Source organism: Aspergillus homomorphus (assembly GCF_003184865.1).
Source record: "Aspergillus homomorphus CBS 101889 unplaced genomic scaffold BO97scaffold_3, whole genome shotgun sequence".
NCBI classification, from domain to species: Eukaryota; Fungi; Ascomycota; class Eurotiomycetes; order Eurotiales; family Aspergillaceae; genus Aspergillus; species Aspergillus homomorphus.
Genome location: NW_020291889.1, coordinates 56,508 through 82,026, shown reverse-complemented (window position 1 = coordinate 82,026; position 25,519 = coordinate 56,508). Strand labels below are relative to the sequence as shown.

The window sequence follows — 25,519 nt, the reverse complement described above, 5'->3', positions numbered from 1 at the left end:
AGTCCGATGGAGAGTTTCGAGAGGTCCTGCCCCTCAGACGAAGAAAATTGAAAAGTGTCTTGCAGTGAGCAGTGAGCAGTGAATGAGAGAGTGGGGGGTGGAGAATACAACAAGTCAGAAGGTTAGTTCTAGTTTAGTTGGGGGAGGAGCTGAAGGTCAACTGCGGAACTGATGACGGGAATGGGTCCGGGGTAGAGGAAGAGTCACTGCCAGGTGATGGGGGAACACAGCCAAATCGAGCGAGCCCAACCGTGCCGCAATTCCAAACAAAACCGCCAATCATCGACCGATTGTCAACTGTGGGGATTCAAGACCTTTCAGGTAGTACTGACACCAAGAAGAATCATTGGAGGGGGAAGTGAAGAGTGATGAAGATGATGAAGATGATGATGAAGATGATGATGATAGTAGAGTCAAGGAAGAAGATCGGCTTTTAGCTTGCCGGCCAGTTGGCGTCGACTAAGCAGTAAGTAGTTAAGGTAGGTATTGATTTTATGCAGTCAGTGAGTGACTAGAGAAAAGAAGGATGTAAAGTACTATGAAAGTATGGAGTCAGAGGGTGGTCTGAGCCCCGGTGCCTATCTGGGTTTAGTGTCGGTGGTTGGTCAAGTGATCTGGTCGTATCAGCGTCACCACTTCATCTTCTTTCTTCACAGCAGATGCGTAATCAGTGGCAATAAAGATAGATAGATTGATCAATTAAACTCAATCATTGGTGAGACTAGTTACCAGACATAACACACCCCTCTTCCTAACAGCTGGGACAATAATCATCAACTCGGTAGTCCTACCCAACCTTATCTACTTGGTATCGGCCGGGTATACCACATCACAAACCCGACCAACAAACCCCTCAAACCCTGAGGGAGAACCTACCCCCTGTGCAGAAGCCAAGGCTGCCGACGCTGCAGGCATCAGAAGCACCCGCGACCCGACTTCCACCCACTCAATCGAGGAAACAAACAAGAAGGTGATCCTGATATTCCCCGCCTCGGAACTGCCAGAACACTTGATCACCTCGTGGACGCCACGCTCCCGACCACGTTCATGATCAGAGGTATCCCCATCGAAGCTGAAAAACTCCGGCTCCGTGGGTGAGGGCGGGCGCGAGATCACCTCATCCTCCGCCAGCGCCATGCACGTCAGCCTCACGGTTGAGCGGACATTGGCGACGTAGACAATGGCATGGCCGCCCAGCAGCACGGGCGGGGAGAGAGGAGAGGCGAATTCACTGGCCGCGAAGCTGGCCACGAATCCGCTGTGAAACCTGCGGGGGGCGGGGCCAGCGCCAGGCGGAAGCTTGACCAACACCGAACCTTTGCGAATCTTACCCAGTCGCGGTCGCTCATCATCCGGTGACAGTGCCAACGGCTCGATCCCGATAGTCCCTACTTGGTCCCGCGTCAACCTCTGCACTGGTAGCCGCAGGTTTCGGACACTGACGACCCGCACACGCTGCCAACTCGCCTGTACCGCCAGAGGAGTCTTCCCTGGGAGGGAACCATGGAGAAATGAACTTGAAAAATCCCCGGACGGCGGTCTGCTTCGAGAGGAACTAGTAGACAGATGGGCATCTGACCGTCTCTCCATCCGATCTTTAGGTGGGCTTGTGCCAGCCCCATGCTCGGCGGCGGCGTTGGACAAGACAGGCCCTATGATGAGCTCATCACCTGCCGAGATAGCTCCGTAGCGAACAAGCCCACATAGAACGATGCCATGCGTTTCTTTAGGTCGCTCATCACCGGACAAAGAGTGGACCTTTGACGGCGGGATGGCGAAAACTTCATCAACGTCAAAGACGGTCTCGAAGGCGATCGGCGGTGCCAGAGCCTTTGGTAAAGAGACGTCTCTCAATGGCGGCCGTGTGGGTATTGGGAGGCATCGGAGTAGAGCATGTAACTTCGCAATTCCCGAGCCATCCACGGCACTTGTAAGGACGATTGGTACTGTCGAATGCCAGCTTTCCGTCGAGGCGACCAGTTTTCTGACTTCACCGGTATCCTTGGCCCCAACATGCTGCAAGTTTGCAACCGGAACTGTTGGAATGGACAGCATCGAAGGCTTCTTGCCGGACGACTTCAAGGCAGAGAGGATCTGAGCGAGATTCTTTCTCAGGCCAGTGCGGGAGGCAACATCCATCTTGGTGATGACGATCACCGTAGGAATCTCAAGTTTAGCACAAAGTTCCACATGTGACAATGCTTGTGATAGATCCGCAGACTGCTCGGACGGGCTGTTCGCGGTTTCCGCGACCGTGTCATCGTCACATGTAGCTGGGATGCAGAGGAAAACATAATGAGGCGCCCAGCTGATGATGCCTCTGAAGGTAGATTTCAAATATCGGATCGACCCTGGGAGGTCGGACACGAAAGCGAGACGGCCGCCCTCCGACGCGGCATGGATGTCATCCCATGCAGCAATATTGCCAGAAGCGTAGTTGATCACGTCAAACGTGTCAGGGCTAGACCCGTTTACATTGTATCCGATCAGCTCATGAGCCACAGAGCTGGTGATACCAGACGAGATCTCGTGTCGATGTTTCAAGAGCCCCAGTCGGCTTGTGCCCCGACCATTATCGAGCACAGACGATGTCAACGTGCCCAGCAGGGAGGACTTGCCAGCTGCGCTAGGGCCCGAAATGGAGATGCGTATTTGCTCCGTTTTCGACGAGTCGTCCAGCGAAGGTCGCCTCTGGGGGTTGCTGCTCGTGGAAGATTCCTCCTTTTCCCATCCTGTCTTCGGAGACTTGACGCGGTAGAACTCCCAGTCGGGGCTCACGAGAGCCTCCGCAACCCAAAGGCTCTCCGTATGAACCTTACCAGCATCAGCATTGGCATTACCGGGATCTTCGACCCACTCGCACTTGCCAACAATGACCCTCCGAAGGATCTCAACCTTGCAGCCCAGGCTGGCCGCCATGACCTGCAGAGTGGACAAGCTTTCTTCCAGCTCGTCAACGGTAAGGCCGACGAATGTCCCGTCATCGGCAACACCGATTTCGTACAACGCCCCCTGACTCTCCTCAAGACCCGGGAGCAGCCGGGCTGGTTTCTGCGGCGCCCCCAAGTGGGGAGTGGCATCTGGAAGCACGGGGAGGACAAGGTTAGCAGTCGTAGACGAGTGGAACGGTGACGACTGCTGCAGGCGCCAGAGCAACTGCGTAGTCAAGTGCTCCAGTCTTTGTTGACGACTCTCCGTCGAGCGGGCCTGGGGCGTCCTTGCCGTTGCTTCGTAGCTCGACGGCGTAGGACTCGCGTTGGACAGACTCGCTCGGAAATGATACGAGCCCCCCACCAGATGGCCCGTGGACATAGCGACAAACGGACGGCGGGGACGCAGGAGCAGATGCAATTTGTACTCCGTAGGGCCCTCTTGCGGTTCTGGCTCGAGCTTTGCAATGCCATAATCCGACAGCAGGTCGGGGTCGGCCCGGTCCAGAGTCGTGCTGGATCGGGTCCGCGGCACCACGCGATTACTGGTGGCTGCCACCTGAGGAGTGGAGGAGCCCGACGTCGACCATGGGGATGATACCCTTGGGGGGTCAGGGTCATAGGTAAAGACAGATGCCATTTTGATGGCGGTCAGCTAGAACCAATGTAAGGAGATTCGAGAGCAGTAGCAGAAATGGTATTTCGGCAGCAGCAGACGTAGAGTATGTGCGTCCTCTTCCTCAGCAGGCCTTGAGCAGGTCTGCGTTGAAGCGATTTCCCTATATTCGACGCGCTTTTGTATAGCCTATTGTTCGTAGTCCTTCACAATAACCATAGAACGATACTGAAACAAGCATCTTGGGATGGAAGAGGCTAGCTAGAGGAAAGACACCCGGCACAGCTTGACCAAAGAAACATAAAATGCGGTTCTGCAATAGAGTCAAAGAGACAGCAAACGACGTTGGACTTTGCTGATCAAGGGAGGAGTCGGATCATCTTCAACGGCGCGCGTGAGTCATGCGTCCTGGGAATTCAGGCATCGGAAGAGCCGCAGCGGGCGGAAATCCTCTCGGCGCCTTACGACATGACATGACTTGGTCAGGTGACGACGAAACAACAACAGCAGCAGCAGGCAGCGGGTAGCCACGTGTTATCCTTAGTGCCTGAGGCCCCGCATCCTGGCTACCTTAGCGTCCAAAAGGGCCAAGTCAATGGATGGATTGAATGGTTGGGCTGCCAGGGGGGATTCGCTAGGTAGAACAAACTTCCTACGCGGTCCTTTTTGGTGTTTCAGGTAAAGTTAGCAATATCAATAGTCACCCGATCTAAGGAAATCCTACTTCGCTAGTGCTTATCACTGTCACAGTGAATGTCTTTCTGATCGGCAATGCTTTGCAATGCTTTGGTAATATAATTAGCAGCACCTCGTTTCATACTGCCCCCCCCCGTACACCGTACACGAGATTAGAAGTACGTATTTGGTCCCCAACAGCCAGAAGTAGATTCCAAATTTTGTATCCCCGTATATGTCCACAATACATCGCAACCATAACTTGAAGTGCAGAGAACCGTGGGGGCGAGATTGTAGAGAAAAAGCCTCCCAAAGAAGGTATAGATGTGCTTCTTGTCTGATCTAATCCTAGCAACAAAGTATCCGGTCTAGATGATATTCCAATGGCGCTCGAGTAAGATGACAGGTCAAGGTATGGTCAGAAAATAGTGTATCACAGTAACACAAACAAGAACAATCTCAGAGGGTATTAAATCAATGTAAACGAAACCCGTGGCAATGCAAGAACCGAGCGCTCCGAGAAAGAAAGTATGCAAAGCGGAAAAGAAAAAGAAAAGAAAAGAAAAAAGAAAACACTCCGAAATGTGTCGACTGGTAGGTCCATCGTACCCCTCACGCCCAGACTTGGGTCATCCGCCCAGCCATATACCGTATTAGCAGGTGCATATGCCGAGCTGCACCCGTCAGTTCGCGTAAATGTGCTCTGTAGTACATCTTGGGAACTACAGTTCTGCGGCTGTGCATTTGTCAATTGTAGAACCGTGATTTCAGAACAGACCCTCATCTTCAAAGAGATAGGCCTGCCCTAGACTTTTGAAGAGCCTACTCCGCAGAAGGCTCCCGTACCACGCCCTTGCACTTCCCTTGAGCGACATGGATATTCCGGGCAGTGGTGCGAGTGAAGACGGCCCCACAGCTGGGGCATTCTGCCTTCGCCACAACACCCGACTTCTCCCTCTGATGGCGAAGTAGATTGCTGAACGTTGAGAATTCGCGGCCGTTGCATCCGTGGTCCCAGCATTGCGGCTTGGGTCGGAAACTGATGACGCGGACTTGTTGTTCCGGATCGGAGGAGTTGTGCGCGGATTCAGGTGAGGAATACACTGTCCCAGTGGGCATGAGGGCTTGTGGATGTGGTATCGAGTTAGGGGTTTGCCTGCTTATTTATCCGTGTTAGGCTGTAAGTATATCATCGATTGCGTGAGTCCCTTACGATAATGAAGAGTTCGGGGTCATGTAATAGTCTGGTTGGTTCACAAGGTAGGACGATGGCCTGGCTTTCGATTAGCGTTAAGATATCACCAGGAGGCATACAGTGTGCTCACGTTGAAGCAAAAGCCGGATCTGGAATAGTTGGTGGGCTGCCAGAGACGGAACTGCTAGGATAAGAATATGGTATGGAGGAGCTGTTAACGTGGCGGGGTTAGTTTCTTTGCTGTCTTCGAGTCTGAAATCTCATCTTCAGTGAGCGTTACCTTCGAGGCTGCTGTCGACTCTGGGGCATCAGATATTGGGTTGATGGAAGCCCTGGTTGGTAATAGCTTTGCGAGCCGGATGGTTGAGGCGGGTAAGCGGCTGGATAGCCCGGATGTGGTGGGAGCGTCTGCGCTGGGGGAAACGGATGTTGGTCCATTGACATGGACGAGGGATGGTGAAGCGGCTGAGGCAGGCGATTCTGCCAGCCGTAATCTGCTGCTCGTTAGTTTCAATCTTGTGCGGGCTATCGTCGTTCTCCGGTCAGCCTACTTTGTGAATGATGTGCCATGTTGGATGTCAAATAGGCCACTGATCCGGGATGCATCGATTGGGGTGAGGCTCTCAAAGCTCTGGTAGATCCTGTGTGCTTAGTAAACGCGGTCTTGACTGACTGGCTGACTAGAGATGCACACACTGCCAGACTTACCGTGAGCTGTCAAAAACGGCTTGGTCGGGGTTTCTAAGCGGTAGTGCGGATGCAGGCAATCCCCTCGGTTCACTATCGGGCGGGACAAGTTCGGAAGGGAATGGCGTCCTGCCAATGCCGGGGATGGTGTGCAATAAGGGCAAATGGTGCTGCTGTCCCTCGTTCGTGCCGATGCTCGATCGATATCCCGATCCAGGCTGTGAAACACCAGCAGACCAAGCGGAGATGGCGGGCGTGGCAGTTGCTGTACTTTGAGGCGCTGCAGACCTAGGCCGGCGAAGATCGTCCAGTTTGACTAGATCGCAGGGTGCAGCCGGTGATGCAGATGATAGTAGATTCCAGCTTCGTGCGCAAGAGCCACTGAGCTGCCTGTGATAGAAATGCGGATGGCCTGGTGAGTTGTGGATCCCTTTGGAGAGCATTGGAGATTTTCGTGGGTCCGACGCAGGGAGGCAGACAGGAGGAGCAGGAGGAGCAAGAGGAGCCAGTAGATCAGCCACGCAGGGTGAGGGTTTACCGTGGAAGACCAAGTGATGGGGAAACAGGAAGTAAGACCTGAACCAGCTGGGCGAGGGGGAGAAGAAGAAAAACAAGAACAAGAACCAGCAGAAGAAGGGACGGTGAAGGAATAAACCACTGGATCAGACCAAAAGCACTGATGGCACATACAGTTTGAGTGGTAGTAGTGTCTTAGCACTCACGGACGGGAATCCTTCTCGGAATCAACAGGCAATCTATATCCACCGAAGACGAGATGACGGGTGAGACCCTCCGACTAGCTGAGAGACAGACACAGGATAAGACAAGACTTTGAGATAGATGGCCAGATAGATAGGTAGATAGATAGACGGACGGACAGCAGGAGGGAGGGAAGATAAACTTGATTTTTGGGGGTTTCCCTCTCGAAGACTGGTCAGACCAGAGAGTATTTAACGGGCTGCTGATGGGGAAACCAATAAGTCAAGAATAAGCGTAACGAACGGGGGCCGAAGAGTCTTGGGCAGTTCGTCCCTGTCTGGTCCTTCACCAGTTTGACAGCTGATGGCGGGCGGGTGTGGATGTAGGTGGTGTATGTGCGTGTGTGGGTTATTGTGTATTTTACTGTCTCTGAGCAATGGGTTATTGAGAATAATTACCGTCTTTCGAGATTATTTCTGTCGGATTTTCCCTGACCCTGCGCAATTCCTATTCTTCTTCTTCTTCTCGATAGAGCTACGGCACTTTTTTTTTTCTTTGATTCTCATTTCGATTTTCAATTATTATTTTTTATTATTTTCCTTCTCAATTTCCTTATTCTGTGATTCATTATTGCTCCAGGTTTTAATTTGGCATGTGTTTACGAACAAGGTTGGGGGAGATTATTTCCCCATGATAGATGGTCGATCTATTTTTCACTGCCACGGTCCTAAGATGAGACACGATCTCCCTTCCTCTTCTACTCCTGAATGAATCCAGAAACCCGAAAGCCAACATTGACTGCGAATGGAGCTGGCGCCCTTCAGTGGCCCTTGAGCTTGAGCGTCTCCATCGGTCGCGCAGTTAGCGGCCATTGTTCGGCCGGGCCGTGGATGGATGGATCAATGAATGAATGGAGGAAATGATGGCATGAAGGTTTGAGGAGGAGTCCACCCGAACGGTGCGGCGCTTGACACTTCCCTCACCCAAGGAACACTGATGATGAGAGGGGAGATGATGAATCAAGTGCGATCTGCTATTAAGGTGGTCGGGTTTCCAACTGTTTCGGTGTCTTCGCTCACGGGTCTATCCACTCGACTGTTGAAAATGTTCGTTTCGTCATAGGCCATTTCATTTGCCTTTTTTCCCCCGGCTCTGAACTTCTGATCCAGGATGCTGGAAGAGGAATAGTCCTAAACCATCGCCACGTGAAGGTCGAAAGGTCCCAACGTATCTTTAGGTAGCTCAATCGCATCAGCCTGATCCTTGGAAGCCACTTGCCGTTCCTCTGACTCCACCCGGGATGACGGGAGGAGACAAGAGAAGGGGGGTCCGTCAAGAGGGGAAAAGAAAAAAAAAGACAAAAAGTCAAAAACAGTAGAATAGACCAATTGACATCAGTCAGTCATCAGTAAACCTGTCGGATCTTCGATTGTTGACCGACCAACACTGGGTAAATCTGGCTTGAGCTCGGACAGGGGTATTCTCCAGACCTCCAAGCCCGCGGGAGCCTGGCCTGAGAGCCTCCTCGACGTTTAGAAACAAGCTCCCAGCATAGTGGACAGTCCGGCTGGAACTAGCTCCTCCTCTATCGACTCTAGCCAGCATTGAATCAGGTTGGGGAGGAAGAAATGCAGGATCGAATATCAATATCAAACGCAGCCTACCGACATGGGGTTAATTAGATGGGAGATGATCTTCCAGAAATCCTGAGAATCTCATCCCCCTTAGTAATGGCTCTGATTTGCCGTCTCACTGATCTGTATCAAATGATAGTAAATAATTAAGTTATTACATCAACTAAAAATCACGAACTAACATTGGGGGTTGAGAGAGAGACAGAGAGAGGGGAAAGTAAGAAGGGTGAGAGTGAGTGGCAGGAAGGAAGAGGGGCATTCACAAATGTCGACTCCTCCGTAACAACACTTCGTTTTGCAATCCGAATGGAATGGGTTTTTGGGGGCCGTAACCGCTCAGCAGGAAACCCAATTCCCCGATTTGGCCATCCCAGGCGGGTCTTTGCAACTAGAGCCGACAAGGCTAGACGCTCGACCATGGATGATGGCGCGGGTTTGCTGGTTAGCCTGTAGTGGACTAAAGTCCTAAGTACAATTGCAGCGAACCGACAATACGTAGTCTAGTCTACCGTACCGCCTGACATTTGCAACGTGGAGCCCGCCCGGCGCGATCGTCATGATAACTACTAACAGTCTAGCACCCAGGCATGGCCTTGTTTAGATCCAGAACCACATGGCGATAAGCAATAATGAGCGGTTAAATCCAATCCTTTCCCGGGGACTCGGGCGATGGATGCAAGGGTTTGAACCTTTTGAGGAAGGTAGGCAGCAAGGGGGATCCATACCTCAACTCACTTTGTTCCGACCGATGTGCATTACCATTCCAATTGGACGATGGGTTTGGTTGTTTCATCGATTCGTGTCTGTAACCAACCCTATAGAAAGAAGTATAATAGGGTTGTCCCTTCGCATCATGCTCACCTCACCCATGGAAACATCATATATTGAATTGTCAATTGAATCTGTGTAGAAGTACTCCGCACAAGCAGTACCGTAGTAGTTCCCGGGTTGGTTGCCTTGAAGTCTCAGACTCACTCACTCTCTCACTCTCACTCTTTCGTTTCTTCTTTCTTATTCATTCCACAATCTCTTCTCAACTCGTTTCTGCTTCGGCCGGTTTTGGCCCCCACGAATTTTAGCGGCCGCCAGCCACGCTACGGATTCCGACTCCTGCCTCATTTGGGACAGCCTTGAGGATAGGTGGTCGTCGTTTCTACTGAGGATTCCTCTGCGTTTAGTATGATTCCTCCAACTAAGGGTCCTCTTGGGTCTCTTTTCTGGATTGTTCTTTCAGAGCTGAAGATATTCAACCCCCCCTTGCCAAACATGCTAATCCAATTAGTCCGCACGCCATGTGTCCACTTCTCGGTGATTCTCAGCATACACCGGGAGTCCACGTAGCTGACAGGCTAAGGCAAACTAGTTTCATCGCACATACGATGTACGTATTGTTCGTCCGTTCGGACTGCCTGCTCCAAGCTCAGCTCTAGCTTTCCACTAAGACACGTCCATGCAGCATTCGTCCACTTCTAGAATTCACCATGCTGACCGCAGAGAGGGTGGTCGAGCGTGGAGGATCGTCCGATTCCACTTCCACGACGAGTGACGACACATGGGCCTCGCAGGCATGCATCCCCTGCCCTCATCCCACGAGGTGATGAGGTGTGTCGATCTCTCAACCGTTGGCGGCGTCTGCATCCCGGTCTTCTTGGAGATGACGCCTCAGGCGGAAATATGCCGGTGTCCCTTTTCCGGAGCGGTGACATCCGAAGGATTCTTGAATCATGAATCATGGCATTGTTCATTCAGCCTTGGACTGCGACGACCGTACAGTACACTACCAACTAGCTGACTGGCTACAAAGTGACCGATTTGCCTACCTACTCGCAAAGTCTGCCCTGGACGGAGTTCGGAGTATAGTCTAGATAACCAGATTGGGAACGCCTAAGGCGAGACGGACGGTCAGAGCCGCCGATGGGGGGGAGAAGAAGGTCTAAGATGATCGCATTCATCATGGATCGCATCCACCAGCACAAATAGGGAATCCAGCAGGGTACTCTGGAGCCAGCCTTGTATGGGTTAGAGGGTCATATTGCACCCCAGTCCGGAGCATGGCAAGGGCCCGATGCTCCGATCCCGTGATCGTGCTGACCGCCATGGCAATGATCGGCCAGGATCAAGAACCTCCAGACACACTGCTGTCAACGAGGCGAAGGGGAGGGAAAAAAAGGAAAAAAAAAAAAAAAAAAAAAAAAAAAAAAAAAAAAAAAAAAAGACCAGAACCCACTCTCCTCGTATACGATCGGAGCCAACATGTTTCCCAAATTTCCCTCTCTCCCTTCCCTTTTCCCTCTCCTCTTCTCTTCACTCCCTCCCTGCAGCCTCTGGTCTAGCTTCGAACCTGCACTGCCCATTGATCCACCCTCCCGCCCGGAACTGGGTCGAACTGAAGATAATTGAGACGATAATAGACGCTTAGCGAGCGCAACCCTCGCAAAACACGAAAAGAGAGACAGTTGGAAATTAAATGGCCCCCCTCTCATGCCGTTCCATATCGAGGGATCACGAGGCGGCGTTGGTGGTGGTAGTGGTGGTGGTGATGGACTGATTTTGATTGCGACCAAAGATTTCGACCAATTTGCTCCGTTTTCTCCCTTTCGTCTATTTACGGACTCCACCATATTACCTACCTGTCGGCTGTCCTCCTGTTGGCATTGGACAACAACGGACATAGGCAATAGACCATTCGACATGGCATCATTGACTTTGGGCTAACTGGGGCCGGGTCTCGGCGACATCCATCCGAAGCGCCCTTGAATCTTGGGAACGCATTTCCACCGTGTCTGATTGCCTCGTGGTGCGGAGACCCGCGAGAGAGCTGTGCACAGTCCAGCGCTTTGGCATCCCTTAGCCTCCAAAGCGTCTCGGCTGGTGCACGCGCTGCTTTTCCTGCTGGCGCTTCGCGACGCTCTAACTAGAGGCTCAAGTGCCACAAGTGGGAAAAATACAAAAAACGCCCTCAGAGTCTTGTACTCTTACAGACAGACAGACAGAACCGGAGACGTATGAAATTCTGCGCGACACCAAACTAGAATCCGACTTGCCCGCCCGACTAGTCCGGGATCTGTCTGTCGATCGACCTTAAAAGCCCATCTCCACGTGCTGTGGCACTTTTAATGATCCTGCTAGGATGGCCGCATGCGGCCGAAATGAATGCCGTCGTGGTGGGTAGCAGCCGTCAGGCCACATGGTTGTACCTGGGTAATTTAGCACCACTCTTGTCGCTTCCGACGATAAAACTGCAGGGGGGTGAGAGGAAGTGTGGGTTGTCGGGGGGACTGTAGAATTATAGTGTAAGTAGATGGAGGGTAAGCAAGCCATCAGCATCATCATCATCATCAAGATCATCAGCCTCACGATGAAAGTGAACGAACCATGGCATGATTCTGCCCTGCTGCTCTACTAACTCTTTCCGGGTTAAATTAAAGGCCAGCCTCCTTTTTCATCTCGTGGGGTTTAAACTTTCCATCCCGGGTCCCTGATTCAGGCCGTTTTCCCTTGAGATCCTTTCCCAAGGCTCTTTCATTAACAGTTCCGATCTGGTCGCAAAAGCATCTGGGCCAGCAGCGTTCCCACTTATTTCGATCTATCACGTACGCGCCGGGATTGAGCGGCCGAGCAAAAAACCTACCGGCAGCCTACCCGCTACAATAGCGAGCCCCCCTCTCTCCTGCCTCCGGCTAAGCGCCTGTTGTTTGCCCGTCAACCAACAGAGCCATTCCAAATTATTATACGGTCTGTCCTATCATTTCACGCGGAAGCAGTCTGATTTCCATTATGCGGACGCCACCAAAATCGCGCCCACCCCACTCAGGGAACATCCCGGCATGTGGCCATGTGCCAGAGGGAAACAAACCAAAAAAAGCCTGCTTGCCTGGCGTTTAAGCCCACCACCCAGTGACAATCGATGAACTGGCTTTAAGTAGGATGAATTGTTGCCGTAGGGAAATGATGCATGTCTAAGACCATGAGAGTAGTTCGTCTACGGAGTAGTTCTCGACAATCAATAACATATACTCTCGAGAACATGGTCCAAGCAGTCCTCCCCCCCCCCGCCCCCCGGGTCTCTGAAGCATTCCCGATACTAAACAGAAAGCTCACTTTCCTAGTAGCCTAGTAGCTCTACTACTGTTCTTTAGTTTACTACATAGCAGATAGCAATATTGATCAGAAGTTAGGTAATACCACCCCAATCCAATCCAATCCAATCCAACCCAAACCCAAAGCTCAAAGCTAGAAAGCTTTGTTCAAGCGACTCGCTTGCTCCAAACCCAGTCGGAAAGATAGCACAACCAAACAAGATCTCCTTGAAGCACTGGTCGTCGATCGATCCGACAAATTCAGTCTCACCAACTCAGACAAGTTTGGAAAACCGTTTTAGAAAGGCAATTTAAGCATGGCGATTGTGGGGAGGGAAGAGCGGATCATGGATGAGTGGGAAGGAAAGGGGAAATGAGAAGGGACTCATGGGATGGATGGATGCCCGCGGGAAATGCCCGCGGACGGCCGGACGGCTAACTGCGGTATGGGCGGGGTGGGGTTCGATTGGACCTACGGGATGTATGGTACGTACGTATTGTATCGTGGGTGTATAGTGGTGTTCTGGGTGGTATTATTTGTAGGGTGTATGTATGGAGTGTGATTCTTGGGAGGGAGGTCAAGTTGTAGGGGGGATATAGCTGGACTTATGTGTTAGGTGCTTTGGTTTTGGTGAGTGGTGTAGATATATATATATATATATTTTTTTTTCTTCGAGGATTGAGGTTCTGGGTCTGTATGGCTTTTTGAGGGTTTCTGAGGATTTCGTGAGGCGGGTGTTGTGTATATAAATAATGTCCTTGGAGTATAGCGAGCGGCAAAACAGCACCATTGCAGAGATTCAATTAGGTCATAGTGAGTGATGACGCTTTAGACCCTGGATTTAGCTTTAGAAAGGTGCTTGTGTTTGATCTACTCTCCGGGATTCTGGCTTGATGGGGGTGTTTCTTGGCAGGTTAGATTGATTTCATAGTTATTAAGATGCTTTATATACTTGTGGCGATGTGAACCCCAGGCTTTGCTCAGAGTTGGAATGGAATCGATAGTTGCGATTAAATCCGAAATTGACAACGAAGTCAAGCCTAGAGCTGCTGCACCTTTGTGAGATCGACGTGTGGACCAGATCTGCCCCTCTCCCTGTTCTGAAAGCCTCAAGACATTCAATTCAAGGAGAAGTCATTTCACAAGATCATTGTCTCAGCAAAACACTGCCTATAAGCTCTTCGATCACATATACTGTTAGCTCGATTCAACAGCGAAAGTTGAATTAGTATTGTGAGCGTTTCTGTCACCTAACCCGGAGATGCAGTAGAATATCATTCATGGATTGTCACCTCATTGAGCTTTTTGACAAGGCATTCAGGAAGTTGAGATCAGTTCTTTCTGCCACTGTATTCAAGCGCATGCAACACACGAACAAGTATGGCATTTGGTATGTTGTGATCTGGGAACGGAATATGCTTTCGCTCTAGGATCGAGCCGCATTCTGTTCTACGAGTATGGCACAGGTCTATGCCCGAGATGTGTACAAGATCTAGAGGCATGCTAGAGGGACGACTGCGGCTACCAGAGTTTGAATGAGGTAGGAACGTACTTTAAGACACTAATTGTTGACCATCGCTGGCACTGTGACCTCTGGAAGCGGCTGATCTCGTGATATTTTGCTGCAGAAGTGCGTAGGCCACTCTACTCCCACGTAACCAATAGACTCACCAGGGATCACCTGGGAAGTCTTACGAAGAGCAGACCTGACACCCCACTACATGCAATGTACCTCAATCTGCATTGCAAGTCCGCGCGGAGCCAACCCTCACATTAAACTCATCTGGTTGTTTCTTTCTTCCTATCACCTCATCCTCGTCATCAGGGAGCTATGGGTATATGTGTCGCGGGGAAGTTATGGTGCAGCACCCAGGGGGCATATACAGCCGGAGATTTCTCAGTGGGAAGGACTATTAGCTTGATATTCATCCGTCGGTTTCCCGAGGAATTCAGGGGGATCCTCGCCTGACGTGGTGGAGACTAGTACAACCATGCAGAAGAAGTCGCAGAGCTCATACAAAATTACTACCATCTGACACTTGACACTAGAACCACTGTCCTGACATACTGCCATAGCTTCCAACCCCTACTGCCATCCATCCACGCACAACGCCAAACAGACCAACTCACTTCAGCTCATCTCTGACCCGCCACGAGCCTACCACCGGCGTAGCATACTGACCAGGCACACTGGTCGGGCTACACTGCGCCGGGGCTGGTTGGGCGGCCGTCGACCCCCACGACGGAGGCACTGCACCGTCCCTCCTGGCGACAGCCGTCAAGAAAGCAGCATACGACCACGTCAAATCGACGGCGGACACCGGCGCCCCGGTGTTGCGGTCAAACTGCTCCGCCAGGCTCCCATTCTCGGGAGTATACTGCTGCACCACAGCGAGAAAGCCGTCCGCATACCGTCTCACAGCGTCAGTGATGGCCGCGTACTCTTCCGAACCCCGCGAGTACGACCCCGACGAGATATCAGGGACGAGATCCGCGAAGAAAGGCCTAGACAGAGCCGTGACATCGACCCGGCCCTGCCTCTCCCACTGATACAAGGCGTCGTACAGCTGTTCTGCGGCGGCCAGCGTCGTCAGATACCTAGTTCCGAACATATCAGCAATTCATCCCACTCAGCCACACTGTACAAAACCCAAGAAGATGAGATAAGATAGACAGACCAAGGATGTCCACCCTGATAAACATCCTCCGCATAACGGCCCACAGCCGCCGCAACGCCAACCGCACTCCCACGATTCACACCATAGATGCCCCGGAACGAATCAACAACAGCCTTATGATTCGCCAACGCCCTATCCGAGCACGGCTGGAACGACGTGCGATCCTCATCCTCATCCCCGTCGTCCTCGCTATCACGCCCACACCCCGCCCCCGCATCAAAAGTATGCACAACCGCAAGCACCGAACCCGCATCAATCCCCTGGCGCCCACTCCCCGGCCAATTCGCCCTTACCGCCCCACGCGGAGCATCCCAATACCCCCTTCGCAACAGACAAAGCACCTCCGGCGCAACAAGCGCACACCCCGCACACTCCTCGCCCAGCGCCTCCGCAAACGCCATCCCCTCCACCAGCGCACGGTACTGCACAGCGGTCGTAAAGAACGAGGCCCCGCGCACCTCTTCCCACAAATCAAAGGTCGTCTCGTTCCAGTACTGCGCTACATACGCGAGGTCATTCCGAACGATCGGCCAGATATTTCTGCGAGCGAGCGCCGCCCGGCCAGTGGAGAGGAGGTGGTTCCCGTAGGCGATTAGAGCGGAGGCGCGCAGCGCGGGCCCGTCGCGCTGAGGCCGGCCCCATGCGCCGACGTACGCGGTCAGGTTGACGTGGAATTTTGGTTCGGCGAGGCCGGTGCCATCGTCCAACGGGCCGGAGGGGTTGGTGATTGTTTGTTGGGTTGCTTGGCTGGTGATGTAATCTTGGAGGAGGGGTTCGATTTTGGTGGTTTCTGTGGTGGAAGAGGAAAGGTAAGGGGTTAGTGCGGTGATGGTTAGGCTTGCGTCGCGGGTCCAGGTGTAGAAGTCTATCGCCGGGTTAGGTTAGGGCTTCTTTCCTTTTTGAGGAGTGGGTGGGATGTGTGGATGATAGTGTGGATGATGATGATATGGCTTACAGTCTGGATCGGACTTCGATGGCGACGCGACTACGATCCCCGGGTAGGCGCCCCCGGCGCCGATGTTGTTCAGGATCCCTTGCCAGGCAATCGGGGTTTGTTTTTTGATGAATTCGTTGAGAGGGGCTGGGTTGTATGGCTCAGGATGAGATGATGATAGGGCTATCGGTACTCCCGCGAGTGCTTCGAGTACGATCGCGTATACTGGTCGCATGTTGGCGGGTTTGAGGTGGGTGGGTTAGGATTAAGTTACGGGGAGGGGGCCGTGGCGGCCTTTTGTAGGCGGAGTCGGTCTGGTCGTGCATTGTGATGCAGGCTGGGCAATGGGTTGCATTGTAGACCGGTTCTTATCAAGCGACTTACTTGCTGCAGATGCGGGTTATGTACTTGTGTTGGCCAAGAAGACTAGGATTGAGAACAATGGCTACTGGTTTGTTTGTGCAAATTGGCGGCAAGGGTGGGAGCTTATGATGTCATCTTATTGTTGTGCGACTTGCATTGTTCGAGGCTTTGGATATTGTCGGGGGTTCTGAGAAGATCCACCGGTAGACAATTGTGAATGAGTTGTGCTGCTTGCAGTGCAGCTGGTGCAGCTACGGATCTACCATATTTGAGATTACTATACATGTCACACCTACAGCAGATCTCGGGCTGCAGTCTGACGGGGAGATACAAGAGACTCACAAAACACTTCCAGTTTCTTTATCACGAAGCCACAGTCACCTGCAAACAAGCTAACGCCAGGTCGGGAAGGATTAATATCACGGCAAAAGGATCTACAGTGGCAGACAAGAAAGAAAGAAGATAATTCTCAAATAAGATTCATAACTTCATCACGTACTAAGTAATGCTATGCACAAAGAATCGAAGCGGCAGTGCACCAATCCACCAGTGGACTCGACGCCACATTAAACAAGGTTCCGGCTTAAGCTCGAATTGAACGAGGCTGGAGTTCGGTTACATTAATTAATCAAACAGAAACAACCTGACCCTCCTCTTCCTGCAGGATCCGAGCCTCGACCGCCCGTCGGAGATCCCGGTCAGCTTCGCTGGAATTATCCTTGAAGATGTGGTCCATCTGCTCGAGGGTGCGGCCTTTCGTCTCGGGGACGAAGAAAAAGGTCCACAGGAAGGTGAGGACGCAGAAGACGGCAAAGAAGACGTAGGCTCCGTAGCCTGTGTCTTGGATGAGTGGAGGAGTGATGAGGCCCTGGTGGAAAGAAGTCAATCGGGTTGTTCAGGAGCATAAAATAGGAGAAGGCGATTGAGGACTTACGATGATGAAGTTATTGAGCCAGTTGGAACAGGTGGAAAGGGCCACACCCTTCGCGCGGAGGGACGAGGGGAAGATCTCTATGGATTGATGTCAGTATGTTTGGTCTCGTCGTTTGCGTGCAGCGGGGCGGAGCATAGTATGTACGTACCGGAAGGCATAGCCCAGCCGACGGGGCCGATAGATCCTCCAAACGCAATCATGTACACGAAGAGCAGGGCCACGCTGGCCCAGCCGGGTCCTCGGTGCGCGGGCCAATTGTCCGAGTAGAGACCGACCAGCACGGAGATGATGATGTGGCAGAGCGCCATGATAGCTGCACCCCAAAGGAGCAAGGGCCTACGGCCGATGCTATCCATTGTCCAGATTGTCGTGGCCACGCCGACCAGCTGCAGAACGTTCAGAATTCCGGACATGAGGAGTTGCATGTCGTAGTCTAGGCCCATGGTTTCGAAAAGGGTAGGCGAGTAGTAGATCAATGCGTTGATTCCCACGAACTATGCAACATGTTAGACTTGAATACGATCAACAGAAAAGGAGAGGGAGGGCTGGAAGCATACCTGCTGGAAGAACATCAGCATAACGCCCACGTGGGTTCTCCGCCAGCAGCCGCTCTTGAAACAGTCCGCCCAACACGCCATCTCCAGCAACAGCGAATCTTTCAGGCTGCCTCCTTGGAGGCTGGGGTGCTTCTGCGCATTCATCTCCTGGTGGAAGCGCACTTCAGCTTTGATGTCCATGAATTCCTGGCGGACGCGCTTGTCCGTTGCGGGCAGTTGGCGCAGTCGCGATAGGCTGTGCAAGGCTTCCTCCTCTCTTCCTTTCGAGACGAGCCATCGCGGAGAGAAAGGCAGAACAATGACCCCGGCCACCAGAACAACCGCGGGAACCATCTGCAGCAAGAACGGCAGTCGCCAGGCCCATTCGCCCGCCATGTATCGAGTGCCATAAGTGATCCAGTACGCGATGACAATTCCGAGCACAATGAAGAATTCTTCTAGCACTAAGAGGGTACCGCGACACTCAGGAGGACCTATCAACAACAAAGCATTAGAAATGATCCGGTCAAAGCCTCCACCAGGAACAAGACATACTAATCTCTGAGATGTACAACGGAGCCACCATGGATAACATTCCGATGCCCAGACCGCCAATCAACCGAGCGACCGTCAACATGGCATAGTCCATCGCCGCCGTCTGCAGGATAGATCCGATCAAGAAGATAATCACGGCAACGATGATGGAGTACCGCCGGGAGATCTTGTCCGCGATCCAGCCCTGGTTCAAGGCGCCAATGAGCGCGCCCAACTCAATCATCGCCGTCATCAACCCCTTCCAGAACCCAGCCCCTGAGTGTCCTTCCGCTACTTCGGGGAAACGCTGGAGGAATTGGTTCATGACAAGAATTACGGAGACCACTCCCTGGTCGTATCCGAAGAGAAGACCTCCCAGTGTTGAGCACCCGGCGCATAGAAGCACAAAGGGATTGGCCATGAGACCCTTGATACCGGGTGGACCGTAGGGCTCCCGGCCATCAGCGATGTCCTCGGCATGGTGGGCAAACCCTTGAATGGACGATCGACCATCAATGGCAAGGTCTTTTGTTGGCTGATCAATTGACTTGCTCGCCATGACCACGAATGGGAAGGAGGAAGAAGAAAGGAGGAGGAGAAGGAGAGAAAGAGGTTGAAAGGATTGAGCCCAATTGGGTCGGGGAGGAGGAGGAAGACAAGGAGATTGATGCACGTGGTCGATGCTACCAGAGAAGTCTACGATCTACAGACAGGTTGCAGTGTTACTTATAGTTATCAGGGCCTCGGGGTAGTGAGTATTGTCGAAGCTTGGAACCAGTCGGAGGCAGCCAAAAGACCAAGGAAACGGCGGCCGGACCAGTACGACCTGATTGGCTCTAACCCAGCTGGCGGCCCTCGGATGGTCCAGCGCCATGAAGCAGAAGAGAGGAGAAGAAAATAACCCTAAATGCTGTGATCTGCAGGGTGGATGGTCGAATAGAAGGGGTGGATGCAGGTGGGCCGGGAAAAGAGCATGTCCTTGAAGCCAAGCAGCCAAGCAGCGAATCCCATCGAAGGAAGCCGACTGGGGATGGAACAAGATCGAATTGCCGGTATGGTTCCTTATCAAACTCCAGGCCCGACAACAGAACAGAAAAGAAGCGCTTTGATCAGATCAGGCCACCAGGTAGGATCTGTGATCATTCTCCTGCGATCAGGTCTGCTTGAGTGTGCTTGTCATCGTGTTGCTGCACGTGCCGTCGTCATGATTAAACATCTGCCGAATGCGGACATGCAAACGGAATTCGACTTGGCTTCAGACCAGGTCGGGGTAGTTCCGTGGGGGTTGTACGAGAAGAGTTGCCTAGTCTCTTCATCTGACTGCAAGCTGATCAATCCCAGTTGGGGACTCCTCTGACCAACGACATCGATGGTTTCACATCAGTGGACGTGATGGGTCAGAACCACAGCCGGTCACGGGCAGGGAGGGTGACCGTGTCATTAGTTAGTTCCTGGAGTCGGGAGAATGACAGGTGCATATTCTGGATGAATGAGAGAGCAAGGATCGCTGTTGCATCTGCCGATCACTGATAAATGCCTGGGAGGGGGAGATAGAGAGACGGCAACGGAGGTGGAAGGAGGTTCGATCAAGTTCAGTTCACTGCTAGGTAGCCTGACAGCCTGATAGCCTGACAACCTGACAACCTGACAAACCCGACAAACCAAGAGGGATCCCGTGATGCAGTGAGTGAGTCGCTTCAAGACACACACACACACACACGCCTGCGTTGGGCTGCTGCTTCCTTCATCTCTGCTGCCCACCGCCACGAGGGCGGGCGGCCTTTTTCCCTTTCCTCCCTTCTCTTCCCCCTCTTTCTTATTCTCCTTCTTCAAGTGACCTGAATCTGTTCTGCCTCTTCTATTTCTCGTCTCTACTTTCACAACTACATTCAACCCACCTTCATCTACGTATTGCACTCTCCCCCACGGGGTAAATTCGCGGATTAGTTCAGTTCCAGTTCTAGTTCCTGGTCTACCAAACGTCAGACAGTCGGATTTCCCCACCATCGATCGGCTCAAATCAAACGCCGACCGCCCAATCCGTTCCCGCTCGGTCGATCCGTCTTGCTCTCCCCCGCAACCCAAACATTCCCCGACTCTCTCTCCCTTGCTCAGACCTCACCAGCTTCTTCGACTCTCCCGCACCTTTATTTCACACAGACCAGATACTGGTGCTCGCCAATCTGTGGTCACTGCACTGATAGCTGTGTGTGGGCGAGATCGGAAAGTGAAGCCACTCACTTCGCAACACACAGTGCGCCGGCAAGAAGAAGAAAAAATAAGCGCAGGAACAGTTCCTCGGCCATCGCAACAGCGGATTCCACTTTCCGGCTGCGACGTCATTTCTCCTTCTCCAGCTTCTACCAAGCTGCCCAGACTCATCTTTAACCTACCTTGCAATCTTCCCCCGCATCTAGCCGACCAATCGACCGGAAGCGGATCGCCATTATGGCTTCGTTTATGGAGGACCTCTGGTCCAGCATTTTCACCCCCGGACCCACCCCCACGCTCCTCGTCGCAACCAACGTCACCTTTGCAGCGCTGCAGGCCCTCCTCCTATCCCTCCTTCTGGCCACCTACAGCATTCACTTCCTGGTCCTATCCTTCCTATCGGGCGCTCTCTGGTGGTCCATCAACTGGTTTGCGCGGGAGGTGAGGCAGTTCCAGGCCGAGGAGGCGGAGAAGCAAAAGCACGCGGATAAGGAACACGACGACGAACCTGAGGGCAAACCCGACAGCAGCACCCGGAAGACTCCCGGTGCTCTCGACACCACGGACAGTGACACCGAAACCGAACAGGTCGCCTTGCGCAAAGAGATTGCATCAGTGCCCACCTCCGCTCCCCGGTCCACCACTGCCTCGGCCACACTGCAACTTCCCGAGGCGCAAGGCGAAATTCGGAAGCGTCTCAGCGTCAGCGGCGAGAGTTCGGGCTACCAAAGCACCGATAGTGAATGGGAGAAGGTGGATGACAACCACGCGGCCTAGTGATGCCACAGGATTCGCGGTCTCACAACCGCCACTCGCGGCCAACCCCGGCTCGACTTGATTTTGGTTACTTCCGCAAACGCAACCCTCAGAACAGACTCCGATACATCTGTCTTCTGGGCGGGTCTGATACATATGCTCAAAGGTTGCGTGGTCTTATGTTCTCCTCGCACCGACGAGACTCCCATTAGATGGCATTCCCTGCCGGTAGATTGATGATTTACCAATGTATCATCATTATAGACTTACTTCACAGTATATGAAGGCTACAGCCTAGGGCGTCCAATTAGTAGCTGGCCCCCATACTGCTTGGAACGCGACAAGCCCAGTGCTGATAGACGTCCAATGTTTTTGCCAGACTTAGATGAAGGCAGACTTATATTTTTCTCGCACGGCGATACTATCGTATAAAGCAAGCACGAGAACCCCACTTTGTGAAGTCTTCTACGGCCAAAGGTCTCTGGGTATGTATTGAATTCTACACAGTTGTACAACCTCTGTAGTCTGTTAGGTCAAAAGTATGTATAATACTCTGTCCTGCGCTGCTATGCCGTGCTTGCTTGGATATTTCCTCATTCGGATAGTTATGACTTATCGATAAGCCCGCTGAGTCATCGCATTATCCCCAAACAATCAACAGCAGCATCAATTCCACCGACCTGCACCACTCCTTCAATCGCTCCATCACACCCACGACAAGCTATCTACGTCGGAATGCCGCCCTGAAGAAGGCGTGTAACGACCGTCCCTCTGTCCGAATCCCTACTATGACCTCCCTTCAATGATCGCCCACCCAGCAAGCGCGGCCACGAACACAAAATGCCACCAACATCAACAACATCCACCACCACCCGTCGCAAACGCGTTTTCTCCTCCGTCCTCCCCCCAGCCTCTCTCGACGACTTTCTGACAGCTGCGAAATCACACACCCTCGGCCCCAATCCCCCGCTTTTCTTCCCGTCCTCTAAACTCTCCCACAACACCCACCCCAGCGCCGACTCCGACTCCCAGAAAACCGAGAACCCTACCTTCCGCGCCTCCACCACCTCCCAGCAAACCGAAATCGCCACCTCGGACGATGACGACGAAGATGACGGCGCCTGGTTCGACGAGGATACCTGGACCCGCGCATGGGACGTTGCGACGGGGTTCCTGGCGGTACCGGACCGCGGCTACGCGACCCTCCTCCGATACGAGCAGACGGAGCCCACGGAGTTCCTAAGACTGTGGAATCGCCATCGCACGGCGGAGACCGACGTGCTGGAGGCGTTTGCGTGTCTACTCGAGCCGTTTCTAGGTAACCGGAGGGTGCGCAGGCCGAAGGGGGACGCGGTGCAGAAAAGTATCCTGGATTGGTACGGGTTCGAGATCCGGAGGCACTTTTTGAAGAATGTTCGGGGCGGATTGGTCGAGGTTAGTTAAGCTTTGACGACGGGAGGGGAGAGGGAATGTGTGGGTGCGCGTTTGCTGACCGCGGATTCTAGGCGCTGGGACAGCCGGACAAGGATGGTTTGTTGCAGAGGATTGTGGTGTGTCTGCAATTGGTCCGAAGGATTTACTTCGAGCCACTGGTGGATATCCTTGGCGCACTGTATCGAGGCGTGCAGGAAAATGTGTATGGGAGGCTGTGTCGGTCGTTTTATATGATGGTCGCCTATGCGCTGCCGTGGTCGCAGGCGTCTGGGCTGCTGGGTCGTGAGATTATGAAGGAGGCGCTGGTCATTCTGGGGATTGATGCCCTCAGAGAACGAGCGGCTGCTGAGGGGGCTGGCGGCGTGGATGATATGGACCTTGATCGCCAGTGCTCGGTGTCCTATCAGGACTGGCGCGATGAGCCCTCCCCGGCTGCTAGGATGCAGATGTTGACGGATCAGGACTCCCGGGTCGGTGCTGCGCGGGAGCGGCTGCTCATGCTCTTTGACGGGCTGCAGCTCGTGGGGATGGGCGGTGACAAGGCACAGAAGGTATTCGCCAGCGTGATGGATACCATGATGACTGAATTTGTCCGAGCAGCTTATACGGCCCAGTGGGAGGGTCCTTCACTTGCATCGCAGCATTTGCGGCAGTGGATCGAGAACGTGTTTGCGCAGCTCGTCGTCCAAGTCCTGTCGATCATCAACGTGCCCGAATCGGGCGAAAAGGAGCTTGGCAACCTTGACGTGACCCTGAGCGACGTCGAGAAATGGCAGGAGATTGGCATTGCGCGTCTAGGCGCATTACGGACCAGCGAACTCTTCGATGTGATCGTTGAGTGGCCGGCAAGCAGCGGTGCGATCGAGGATCTCCGACATTTCACAACCTATCCAGCTGCGCGATACCATTTGACGCAATCCTTCATCGCCGTCCTCAATCAACGATTGCTACATCCGGGAGCATCCACAATCGAGATCCTCCAGGTATACATCTCGATCATCCGAGCCTTTAATCTACTTGATCCTAAGGGCGTCCTCCTTGATCGAATTGCTCGGCCCATCCGTCGATATCTCCGCGACCGTGATGACACCATCCAAGTCATCGTTGGCGGGTTGCTGGCCGATCCTGCCGACGCGGACGGCCAAACAGCCTCCACCCACCACCCCGACACCCTGGTGGAGCTTTCTGCGGAGCTAACCAAGGCACACCAGAACTCCCTCCGAGCCGACAGCGGCGAGCTCGACTGGGATGACATGAACTGGATGCCGGACCCAGTGGACGCGGCGCCAGACTACCGGAAATCCAAGACATCCGACGTGATCGGCAGCCTGATCAGCCTGTTCGATTCGAAGGAGATGTTCGTCAAGGAGATGCAGAAAATGCTCGGGGAGCGTCTACTCCAGAAGCGCACCGACTTCGACCAAGAGATGGCCGTGCTGGAACTGCTCAAGGTCCGCTTCGGCGACAACGCCCTCCAGGCCTGCGAGGTCATGCTCCGCGACATCTTCGACTCGCGTCGCGTCGACAGCGTCGTCCGCGCCGATCAAGGCCTACACAAGAGCCAGCAGCAACCAGCGCATGCCACCGACCTCCACGCCAAAATTCTGTCCCATTTCTTCTGGCCCGACCTCCCAGGCCCGGACTTCCGCGTCCCGGACCCCGTCGCCTCCCTCCAACACCGCTACGCCCAGGGCTTCGGCTCCCTTAAACAATCCCGCAAACTCACTTGGCTCAACGGCCTCGGCCAGGTCACCGTCGAACTGGACCTGGAAGACCGCGTCTTCGTCGACGAAGTCACCACCTGGCAAGCGACGGTGATCTACGCCTTCAACTCACCTTCTTCGTCATCGGCACCCACCCTCAAAACCACCACCGACCTCGCCCACCAACTCCAAATGCCCATCACCCTCGTCCGCTCCGCCTGCCTCTTCTGGGTCAGCAAGCGCATCCTCCACGAACATCCCCGCGACACCTTCCGCGTCCTCGAAGTCCTCCCTTCCTCCACCTCCTCCTCCACCGACCAACCCGACGCCGCCCACCCGGCAAACACCCACCCCTCCACCTCCCCCAAGACAACCACAACCCCGACCACCCCCACGAGTAATCCCCGCCACCCACCGCACCCACATCACCCAAGCACATCCCCCGTCTTCGAAGACGCCGCCGAGGCAGCCGCAGCAGCCGCCGCAGCCGCAGCCAAGGAATCGGCCGAAGCGGCCGCGATGGAGAAGATGAACCTCTACTGGCAATTCATCGTGGGGATGCTGACGAATCAGGGCGCCATGCCGCTGCAGCGGATCGTGATGATGCTGAAGATCGCCGTGCCGGGAGGGTTCCCGTTTAGCAACGAGGAGCTCCGGGAGTTTTTGGCTGGGATGGTTGCGAAGGGGAAGCTGGAGATTGTGAGTGGGGGAAATTATAAGATTAAGACTTAGACTAGGTCTGTATACAGGGGTTAGATTGGGGAGTGGGATAGTGCCGCGCTGGGGTAGCCCATGTATCTCTGCATTGGTTCTCTAGTGACGCGGTCCTCGCTAGTATACTATACGTACCAGTCAGGCAGGCAGTATCACGCTGCTAAAGCGGCGCAGTGCAGCGATGTACGATTCACGATGATAGCGAG

The 25,519-nt window shown here is 53.4% G+C and overlaps 7 protein-coding genes across 7 annotated transcripts; 2 read left to right on the top strand and 5 right to left on the bottom strand.

Annotated features, from left to right (window-relative positions):
- Nucleotides 1–709: 709 nt before the first annotated feature.
- BO97DRAFT_402686 (uncharacterized protein) lies at nucleotides 710–3,945 on the bottom strand. Its single transcript, XM_025694564.1, has one exon. It carries the CDS (start codon nucleotides 3,568–3,570, stop codon nucleotides 802–804), a length of 2,769 nt encoding a protein of 922 aa, XP_025555390.1. The 5' UTR covers nucleotides 3,571–3,945; the 3' UTR covers nucleotides 710–801.
- Nucleotides 3,946–5,036: 1,091 nt separating this feature from the next.
- BO97DRAFT_128748 (uncharacterized protein) lies at nucleotides 5,037–6,427 on the bottom strand. Its single transcript, XM_025690030.1, has 5 exons — nucleotides 5,968–6,427; nucleotides 5,697–5,910; nucleotides 5,547–5,627; nucleotides 5,435–5,494; nucleotides 5,037–5,377 (listed from the first exon to the last, which is right to left on the bottom strand). Exons 1-5 carry the CDS (start codon nucleotides 6,020–6,022, stop codon nucleotides 5,044–5,046), a joined length of 744 nt encoding a protein of 247 aa, XP_025555389.1. The 5' UTR covers nucleotides 6,023–6,427; the 3' UTR covers nucleotides 5,037–5,043.
- Nucleotides 6,428–14,432: 8,005 nt separating this feature from the next.
- Nucleotides 14,433–16,404, bottom strand: BO97DRAFT_382512 (glycoside hydrolase family 15 protein). The gene is made up of 3 exons (XM_025693305.1): nucleotides 16,150–16,404; nucleotides 15,195–16,059; nucleotides 14,433–15,114 (listed from the first exon to the last, which is right to left on the bottom strand). Exons 1-3 carry the CDS (start codon nucleotides 16,361–16,363, stop codon nucleotides 14,643–14,645), a joined length of 1,551 nt encoding a protein of 516 aa, XP_025555388.1. The 5' UTR covers nucleotides 16,364–16,404; the 3' UTR covers nucleotides 14,433–14,642.
- Nucleotides 16,405–17,119: 715 nt separating this feature from the next.
- BO97DRAFT_440039 (sugar porter family MFS transporter) lies at nucleotides 17,120–19,270 on the bottom strand (the record flags this gene model as incomplete). Its single annotated transcript, XM_025698038.1, has 5 exons — nucleotides 18,517–19,270; nucleotides 17,983–18,455; nucleotides 17,574–17,919; nucleotides 17,426–17,502; nucleotides 17,120–17,359 (listed from the first exon to the last, which is right to left on the bottom strand). The coding sequence occupies exons 1-5, from the start codon at nucleotides 19,052–19,054 to the stop codon at nucleotides 17,120–17,122; spliced, it is 1,674 nt and encodes a 557-aa protein (XP_025555387.1). The 5' UTR covers nucleotides 19,055–19,270.
- A 623-nt stretch (nucleotides 19,271–19,893) lies between these two features.
- Nucleotides 19,894–20,722, bottom strand: BO97DRAFT_128645 (uncharacterized protein). The gene has a single exon (XM_025690029.1). It carries the CDS (start codon nucleotides 20,500–20,502, stop codon nucleotides 19,936–19,938), a length of 567 nt encoding a protein of 188 aa, XP_025555386.1. The 5' UTR covers nucleotides 20,503–20,722; the 3' UTR covers nucleotides 19,894–19,935.
- Nucleotides 20,723–20,943: 221 nt separating this feature from the next.
- On the top strand, nucleotides 20,944–21,483 carry BO97DRAFT_410641 (Pkr1-domain-containing protein; the record flags this gene model as incomplete). Its single annotated transcript, XM_025696141.1, has 1 exon — nucleotides 20,944–21,483. The coding sequence occupies one exon, from the start codon at nucleotides 20,944–20,946 to the stop codon at nucleotides 21,481–21,483; it is 540 nt and encodes a 179-aa protein (XP_025555385.1).
- Nucleotides 21,484–22,243: 760 nt separating this feature from the next.
- On the top strand, nucleotides 22,244–25,463 carry BO97DRAFT_440037 (anaphase promoting complex subunit 2). Its single transcript, XM_025698037.1, has 2 exons — nucleotides 22,244–22,896; nucleotides 22,968–25,463. Exons 1-2 carry the CDS (start codon nucleotides 22,303–22,305, stop codon nucleotides 25,329–25,331), a joined length of 2,958 nt encoding a protein of 985 aa, XP_025555384.1. The 5' UTR covers nucleotides 22,244–22,302; the 3' UTR covers nucleotides 25,332–25,463.
- Nucleotides 25,464–25,519: the final 56 nt, after the last annotated feature.